We start from the raw sequence: 10,335 nt of genomic DNA, 5'->3' as shown, positions 1-10,335 counted from the left end.
ATACTATTTTAAATAAAAGATTTCAGCTAAAATGGTATACTCTTATGAAGTTCTTATTACTGTACGTTCTTTAATGTCATATTCATGCAAGATAAGTTATTTTACTTTCACAAATTAGTATTAATTTTTATTGATATGAATAATGTTAAACAGAAATTATTTTACCAAAAACAGTGATCATTTAAGTAATATATTTCAAAATCTTTAAGTACCATTTATAAAATAAAACAAATGTTCATCTGACTTCAATGCACTATTATGACCCACTGTATCATCATGCTGAAGATAATGTCGGCCTGTGTGATAATTTATTTAACATACGTTACATTAATTTATAGTTTTGTTCCAAAACACGAATTACTATCGCAGTAGATGTGTCTCCTTATCTTATATCGTTTACAATAATTATCTAGGGTTTAAACAGCCATTTGCTTCACATAAGCATTTAAACAAGCATCCTTGGTCAGATCGATAGCACTTACATCGTGCTGTTTTACACTTGGTTTGACAGCCACATGATACTAACTGGACACATGCTGCAGGGACCTATGGTTTCCTCATCCAAACCGGTTTCAGGGAAATTTCTGCAAGTTACCATGCTCCAGTATCAAGATGATCATCAGGTTGAAAATCCTTATCTGTGGCATTCAGCCATATCTTAGCCTGATAATTTGCCCTTTTAATGTAAAGTTCAGGCGCATCATTTGTAGGGGGTAAGAAATCCAAATTATTCCTGGCTTTCCAGAATCACAGATACCTACATACATGTGTCAATGTTTAGTGGATGGTCCTGACAGCAGCCATACAGCACACACAGAAATTAAGGAACTGCTGGAGCATCACCATCTCTACCAATACCCTCCCATGTATCAGGTTGTGCGATATACTTTACCCAGGTGGTTTTCTTACTTATTCCATTTAGAGCAGACATGGTGTCGAATCCTGTCAATGCGTGAAACCCCAAAATGTTCTTTCTGACATTGCCACCTAGTTGTTCAGATATTGTGAGCACAGGATAACATTTTCTTTGTTTGCCTGTACCAGATATCACATATACCTCGGCGTCAGCTCCAAGGTAGTATATTAACAAGATCAGAATGTCAGTTTCTCTACAATATACTTCTAAACGCTTGTAGCCTCTATCAATTGCGTCCCTTGAGTGCAATATCATCTGCGTATCTGCCTCCTCATGATTTAAACATAGGTTTGTCGAATCAAAAGTACTCGACTATGAATCAACATCACCTGGAAATCCACCTCCTACAACTATAGGCGATCCTGCTGGAAGATTTTCTGATTTTTTTAGCAATTCGTTTGAGAGAAATGCAGCCAAGTCTGCTTTATTGTCATCGTGATATACTGTTCTCATATTTGCGGATGAGGAACGTTTGGACTTGTTATGAGCTTCCTAATAGGTCGACGCTTTCCTTTCCTCTTAACTCTAATAGCTTCTTTGATAGATTTACTTCCAAAGTATCGATCAAAAGTCGCATCAACTCGGGTAGTGTTTGCGCTGAAATGCCTTAAAACAGATGTTACAAAAACGGTTGCAATTGTCCAAATGTTTGACAGTCCTTAGGCTTACCAAAACTCTGTATTATCGCGTGTCCATCAATTATTGCGCATGTTGCATCAGTCATTGTCGGAACAACTTGAAGCGTCACTATATCATTGTCCTTTGTTAGCACTTGGAGTAGTTTTCTGGGTTTCATGCATTTTCCCACTAGCCTTTGCAAATGATAATGGCACATCAAAAGTTTATGTTATAGTACAGATGCTGTTTCTACGGTTCTTTCTGAATTTGCTGCGTTGAAAAGTCTCTACATTAGCTTTCTGCCAGCCTTTAAAATCTTTTTCTCGTTCTGCTGTTCACTGACTGTCCCCTTATAGAGATATGCAAATGTTTTGGAATGTACCTTTTGAATAGGAGCATAAAATTCAATATTCTGCTCTTTCAGCCTTTTCTCTACAAATTCCTTGAGTAATGTTTTACCTCGACTTTCACAGGTTAATAAATCATCTATGATATTATAAGTTGCAACATCCTTAGATGCTATTGAGAACAGTCTGTTCTCTTCATGCACTCCGAATATATCATATGAACCAAAGAGCTGCATTATTTTTTTGATGCACTCTTCCTCTGAAGAAACTCTCGAACGAGTTCCATCTGCTCTATTCTTCAATATTCCATTATCTTCGTCATCATCATGTCGATTGAACAATTTCATGGTAATATTGTAAACCTCAGATCTTACTGACCACGTAATACAAAAACTATATATTGCATGTACCTGTCTTGTTATTCCAATAAGACCCTCTGTCGTTTTACACTCTCTGTTTATCCACTCAGTAGCTTGGTCGACGGGTACTCCGTTGAATGCTTTTTACTTCAGCCTGACAACAAAGTGACCTTCAATAAACTCTTTGAACACTTCAGGTGCTGCATATTCCAATGCCTTTATGTCTGCTAGATATACAGGACCCCTATGGGCATAGTTTGTGTGGTCGAACACCATTAGCCACGGCAGCATTTCGGAAAAGGCTTCAATATGCAACAGCCAATAGACTATTCTTTGGGCTTTAATGAACTTCATAAGTATGTCAACAAAATGTAGGTAGGAATTCCAGAAAGAAAAGTTCTTTACTTAACTTTTCTCTTTGTCGAATTTATCTAGTAATGCACATATCTTTTTCTCCTTGACTTCTTCAAGAAGATTATCATTCGGTTCACAAATATCATCTTGGTTCAAGCAACTTTTCATTTCAAAAGCAACCTATAACTCTTTCACTTCATGTTCAAGTTCTGGGATTTCTTTTTCCTTAGATTCTAACCAATGACTTAAATATCTTAACTTAAACCTCCAAATTGCCTCATATGCAAGCATAAGACCCCTAACCGCCTTTCCATCCATAACCTTAGTAACAGCATTTGGTCCAAATACACCTGCTTCAAGAAATATGTCCTCAAATTCTGAACATTCCATATGTTGACCGATCGGCGAAGGAAATTGAAGCATACATGAAGTCCTCCCATCATGAAAATAATATTCTTCTAACGTTTTGTATTTGCCCATAATATTTCTTTGCCTTTGCTGTATAATGGCTGGTCAGCAGTTATAACAGTGTATTTCTGTCCAACATGCCTACTTATTTCTTATACACAAATGAGTTTCAGTCTTTTTAAGCGTACGTTGTACTTCATTATATATATATATATAATGGATGCTTTTTAATTTTTCTTTTTACTTTACAAATAATTAATAATATTTAATATGTTTATAGACTATTCAATTGTGTAAAAAATACTTTTTGAACATATGCTATTCTGTTGATATTCAATGCCATTTGTTATGTTTATTTTGGCATAAAAGTGCACTCAATGACCTTTGACCTATATAAGTGAACACTAGAATAGATATAATTTTAAATAGATCCAAGCAGGTTCATTTTCAGACATTATCACTGTCTTAAACGTTTCAATTTTGGTTATAAATCAAAATGTGATGTATTTCATCTTCTAAACAACTGAAAACTGTACCCATTGACCTTTGAACTAATTAAAAGGATGTCGAGCACCTTGGAAGGTGACTTCCCCTCTAGATTTTCAGCAGAGGGTATGTAGATACAAAAAAACATAAAAAGAAGCCATGCCTTAAAAATGCCAACCGACTTTTTTTCCAGGCACATTTCTCAGATTTTTAAGTAAACTATAAGGTGGGTTGTCTTCTAAAGCTTCATAATAGACAACCAAACTACAGTGCAGTGAGGATTAATAAGGATATAATGTAGCTCATCTACCCACATTCAAACTTATACAAAATGTTACGAAAGAAACCTCACTGGAACATCCGTTTTATGTACATGCGCTCTGCATTAATTTACTGGCGTCTTATTACTAGTGCATTATAATCTCCGTTTGCATCTGTTCCATTACTCGACATTATGAAGGTTAAGGCTACATTGTGACAGGGCATAATTTTGAGAATTGAAGGTCATGGATGTTTTTCCTATTGAGAAATTTGAGTAACTATCTAGTTTCAGTTGATGATCAACTTATCACATTATGGTGTGTAGGAAAAGGAGTCTATACAAACAATTTGGATAGGTACCTGATAGGAATAAACTCCGTGCATCCGAATGGACAAGAGTTAAGTTCTATTGTTGAATATGCCTGATCTAAACTTACAATCCAAGCTTTAGTTTATTGTTTCACAAAATATTTTGTTCATTTGTGTTTGTGTTTGGTTACATGAACGTAAAAATCATATTTTGTCAATGACACTTGCATCATGTCATGTAAGAATCAAATTCATAATACCAAGCTAGATCCAACGTTCATCATTATTGGTCTATTACAACTAGGTATTACATGGAAATTACTTGTGATGCACATCCGCATCTAAAAACCAGGTTTTTTAACCTATTGATAGCACACAATTCTCAAAGACATATATATTTGTAAACCATTGCTCATAAATATTAATACATTAAACAGAAAGTTAAAAATAACGCATTCTGGGAACAATACATTAAAGTTGTTAGTCTTAAAAGTATTTTTTCGTTCATAAATTATTTGATAACGTATTCACTAACTAAATACTGAATTATATATATATAAATTTATGTATTATAGTATTGAAAAGAATTGTCTTAAACTGAGGTTATATAAACACAATAATCAAATTATCATATTAAAACTAAATCAATTTGGTTTAAAATATCGCACATCTTATAGAACTTTTTTCAGTATACAAATGTTAAAGATTTAATATTTGAAGTCTTCAAACAACATGTAAACTAAGCTACGAAAAATAAATAAGAAACACTTTAACTTTATGTTTTATATACAGTTTAAACAATTAACAAGCAACATGGCATTTCCAATAAACAAGTTTTCAATGTTTAAGATATTCATTTAAGTAATTCTTCATTGTCACGCTTCATATGCATGAAAGCTACCTCACACAAACTTTCAGCCTTTAATATCTTTATCACTCAGTACTTTTTGCACCCAAAAAGACATCTCCATTCACATTCAAGTTATTATCAACTGAACGTCTTACAAAATAATCTTATTACTAAACTTTCTGATGTTACACATTTTCCTGCAAAACCACAAAAAATGTGAGATTTTAAAGCACTCACATTTTAATTGACAATAAGATGAAAAATAGAGCAATTTTTAAAATGAAAATCACCATATCTTAAAGAAACAAATATTAACAAAGCAGGGATATAATGATTGGTTACATTTCATATTTGATTTTCATTAAAAAACATAATACAGTAGAATATTGTAAAAGAAAATTAAACAACACTAAAAAAGGGAAATCTACATGTAAACCTTCAATAGCTCCATCCAAATCGAAGTTATGAAGCAGAAAACCATTGTTCAAAAGAACAATATGTTACAGTGACATTAACCTTGCCCAAACACACCTCATTATACAAACCAAAGTTTAAAAGAATGCATGTAAGCTACCACCATGTAAACTTAATTATTGAGCAGACATCTTTTTTCTTACTTTGTTTACAACATTTACCTTCAATTTACGGTAAACCGACTAGCCTCAAAATAAACCCACTTGCTAACTCTCCATACAATCATTCTATATAACACATTTCAGTATAATACATCCATAAATATTTTACCTGTATCAGTGGACTTGACCTGACATATTATTTTCATAAATATTAGTGTTCAATTAAAGTTTCAGCAAAAAATTTATATGAGGGAAACATTACTTTTTTTTAAGCATGGTAATACATGTGTATATGTACTGTACATATTCCGACTTAAAATTTGGCATCAGCACAGACTTGTGAGATGTAATTCAACACTTAAAGTAAATAAATAAATAAATAATCAGGAAACTGTTGCTTTAAAAGATGCAATGAAAACCAATTTATAACAGTGTTTTAAACACTGAATGATTATATTATGTTCAATGATTCAAAGACCGCACCAATAACAGTATTTGAACACTTTCTTATTTGCGACTCTTTGTCTTGGTTTTCCTTAAACTTTGTCCTTCTCCTGAGAAAGCCTCGAACATTTTATCCTGTAAATACAAAATACATGTGTCATACAGTTTTCTGATACGAAAACAATAATTTAAAAATTGGATGAAACTTCATTTTTTTAAAGGAACAGTCAGGATTATATCAAAATTCTGATTAAGTATAGTTTATGTTCACAAATACATTTAACAAGTAATGCAATTCATTAATATCTTGTTTACCATTATATCTGCTAAACAAGAGTGCATTTATCTCCAATATTTGCAAATCATTAAGAAAAACATTCCCCGCAAAAGATTGAGACGAGTCACAACAGAATAGTCTGATTGTACTTTTGACCTTAAATTGTGAGTTTGACCTTTGACCTTGGGACATGGTAATACTTTCAGCCATTGACCTAAAATTGTGGCCTTGAACTTGGACCTTGGGATATGGTTCTTGCTCAGAACATTCAATCTCATCATGCTGATCATGTTTGCAAAATAATAAGCTAATACATCCATGCTGGACAAAGTTATACGCCAGACACAGATAAAGCACCGCAAGCCAACCTGACTGCCCGCTCGATTGTTCTCCAAATATTGTGGCAGGACTGATTCTTGCCTTTAACCCATTTATGCCTAGTGGACTCTCCCATCCTTCTAAATTGGATCTTTTTTTTTCAAAAATTAGGGATGTATAGTATATTTATTTCTATATTTAGAATATTTCTTACAGATATTCCTTTAAGTGACCAGCGCAGACCCTGATGAGACACCACATGATGCGGCATCTCATCTGGGTCTATGCTGTTTGCCAAGGCCTTTTTTCTAGACGCTAGGCATAAATGGGTTTAAGTTCTTGTCATTCAAATTTAACTTAAAACATTTTGATTAACATGAGATCATTGCAAAACATAATGCCCCCAACCACCCAAGCAAGCATGACTGTTAAATGATGTCGCTGATCTACTGTTATAAATCAGTTTTAAAAATCGACATATTGTTAATTTGCCAGAATAAGTTTTTTTTTGCTTTTTAAAAACACCATGTCTTTAAGGATTACATTTAAATGCTTAAAATTACTAAATGAGTCACGTTCTGAGAAAACTGGGCTTAATGCTAATGCGTAGTGTTGTCCCAGATTAGCCTGTACAGTCCACACAGGCTATTCTGGGACGACACTTTCCACTTTTATGGAATTTTTAGTTTCCATGAATTCCCTCCTTACCGAAAATCAAGTTTACGCGGAAAGTGTTGTCCCTGATTAGCCTGTGCAGACTGCATAGGCTAATGTGGGATGACACTTTACGCACATGCATTAAGCCCAGTTTTCTCAGAACGCGACACAAATGATGGCAGAGCCATATTGTGTTATGTAATATATGGAAGCCTGCTTATGGCATTTTTACCATAGATATAATCAAAACTAAAATCACTATTGAACCTAAAATTTAATGCACAAACCCCTATGACCTTGACCAGTGAACTGTTGTGTTCAAAATTACCACAACTTTTCCCAAAGTCAACACCATACCAATTTGCACGGTTGTACATCAACACGTTCTCTAGATATGGTTTGGAAACTAATGAGTTGTGGTGTGTGAAAACTGGGCATAATGCATGTGCTTAAAGTGTTGTCCCAGATTACCCTGTGCAGTCTGCACTGGCTAATCAGGGACAACACTTTCAGCTTTTATGACATTTTTCGTTAAAATGAAGTCTCTTCTTAGCAAAATTCCAATTTGGGTGGAAAGTGTCTTCTCTGATTAGCCTGTGCAGACTGCACAGGCTTATCTGGGACGACACTTTACGCACATGCATTATGCCCAGTTTTGTCAAAACTTGACTCTAATGGTCTACAGATCACCATACCAAGTAACCAACCAAAGGACAGGTGCAAAGCAATAACCCCTTTTCTTCCAAGGGCTGCATAGTTACTTAAACAATGTCAAAGAAAAATAAACACTTTATATATATTCATGCAGGGCAAACAAATATTCTTGTATAACTTAACAGCACCATTTTCCGAAGAAAACATATTTTGTTCTTAATCCATCACCGCTAATACAGCATACATTTCAATGCATTTATATAAAGAGCAACAATTTCTATAGTACATGATTATGTTAAGAATGGTCTCTAGTCAACATCTGAAAATAGTTACATTTTTAGCTCACCTGAGCGATAGCTCGAGGTGAGCTATTGTGATCACTCAGCGTCCGGCGTCCGTCCGTCCGTCCGTCTGTCTGTAAACAATTTGTAAACATCTTCTTCTACTAAACCATTGAGCCAATTTCAACTAAATTTCATGTGGAGCATCCCTAGGTCATGGGACAAAAGAATTGTTAAAAAAAATTTGATCGCATAACCAAGGTGGCCGCCATGACCATATATGGTAAAAACCTTAAAAAATCTTCTTGTCAGAAACCGCTCATCAGATTTTCAAAAAATTTCACAGGGATGACCTTTGAGGGCTCCCCTGAAAAAGTTGTTCAAAGAAATTTGATTCGTCAAAAAACATGGCCGCAGGAGCTCGTTGAACTTTGCATGTTTATTCGTTTTTGCCTATTTTGTGAAAACTTTCAAAAATCTTCCACATTTTTTGTCCGATCCTTTCCAAATTTGCACAGTGTCTTTATATCAATGAGGACACGAACCCTACAAAAAAATGAGCATTATTGGTCCATAAAGTACAGAATTACCTCCCCTTGAATTGAGAAAATGGTGTTTATGCAATGAAGTCCAAATTTTTCATCCAATTCTTTCCAAACTTGAAAGGATTTAGCATGGTTCAAACAAGGGAAACAACTACGGTTTATGCATGTTCTTTTTATTACAGATTTGCCTCCCTTTAATTCATTCAAAATCTCATTTTACAGCAGAGATTCCAAATCTGACCTGTAAATGAGCCCCATATTTACTGCCAGTGCTAGGTTACCTTTTCCCATTTGATCATTCTTAAGTATTGGTCTTGTAATGCTGCTACTGCATCTGCTACTGCTACTGCTACTACTACAACTACTACTACTACTACTACTACTACTACTACTACTACTTCTACTACTACTACTACTACTACTACTACTACTACTACTACGAAGGGACGACGACGAGGACGACGACGACCACCACCACCACCACCACCACCACCACCACCACCACCACGGCTGACGAGGACGACTGGCGACGACGACGGCCACGACGACGACGACGGGGACCACGACGACGACGACGACGACGACGAAGACGACGCCACGACGACGACGACGACGACGACGACGACGACGACGACGACGACGGCGACGACGACCAACGTACGACGGACGACTACGACGACGACGACTACGACGACGACGACTACGACTACTACTACGACTGACTATTTCGACTACTACTACTACTACTACTACTACTACTACTACCACTACTACTACTACTACTACTACTACTACTACTACTACTACTACTACTACACCACCACCACCACCACCACCACCACCATTCACAGTGACAAAAAACGTATTCACACAATGGCTGCTACTACAACTTATAGCCCATATAGGGGGGCATGCATGTTTTACAAAACAGCCCTTGTTTCTATGGGATTTTAACCATAACTGTTCATGTTTATCTCCGACACATATTTTTAGGTCACCTGTCATGAAGTGACACGGTGAGCTTATGTGATCGTGTGATGTCCGGCGTCCGTTGTGCGTGCCTGTGTTTGTCCGTGCGTCCGTCCGTCAACAATTTGTTTGTGTAGACAGTAGAGGTCACAGTTTGCATCCAATCTTGATGAAATTTGGTCAAAATGTTTATCTTGATGAAATCCGGTTTGGGATTGTATTTGGGTCATCTGGGGTTAAAAACAAGGTCACTAGGTCAAATAATAGAACAACCTTCTGTAGACAATAGAGGTCACAGTTTTCATCCAATCTTTAAGAAATTTGGTCAGAATGTTTATCTTGATGAAATCTGGGTTGGGATTTTATTTGAGTCATCTGGGGTCAAAAACTAGGTCACTAGGTCAAATAATAGAAAAACCTTGTGTAGACATTAGAGATCACAGTTTTCATCCAACCTTTATGAAATTTGATCAGAATTCTTGATGAAATCTGGGTGGGATTGTATTTGGGTCATCTGGGGTAAAAATCAAGGTCAAATAAAAAGAAAAACCTTGTGTTGACAATAGAGGTCACAGTTTTCATCCAATATTTATGAACTGTGGTCAGAATGTTTATCTTGATGAAATCTGGATTGGGATTGTATTTGGGTCATCTAGAGTCAGGAACTAGGTCACTAGGTCAAATCATAGAAAAACATTGTGTAGACA

At 35.6% G+C, this 10,335-nt stretch overlaps 1 protein-coding gene across 1 annotated transcript in view; it reads right to left on the bottom strand.

Moving 5' to 3' along the window:
• Positions 1-4,826: 4,826 nt before the first annotated feature.
• The window catches only part of LOC127835228 (ubiquitin recognition factor in ER-associated degradation protein 1-like), a 36,533-nt gene continuing 31,024 nt past the window's right edge, over positions 4,827-10,335 (bottom strand). Inside the window, exon 12 of the mRNA XM_052361555.1 lies at positions 4,827-6,062. Within this exon, the coding sequence (XP_052217515.1) occupies positions 5,991-6,062 (72 nt within the window). The 3' untranslated portion in view covers positions 4,827-5,990. The remainder of the gene's footprint in view (positions 6,063-10,335) is intronic.

This window comes from Dreissena polymorpha, chromosome 1, assembly GCF_020536995.1.
Source record: "Dreissena polymorpha isolate Duluth1 chromosome 1, UMN_Dpol_1.0, whole genome shotgun sequence".
In the NCBI taxonomy this organism is placed as follows: Eukaryota; Metazoa; Mollusca; class Bivalvia; order Myida; family Dreissenidae; genus Dreissena; species Dreissena polymorpha.
This window is presented reverse-complemented; position numbering and strand designations above follow the sequence as displayed.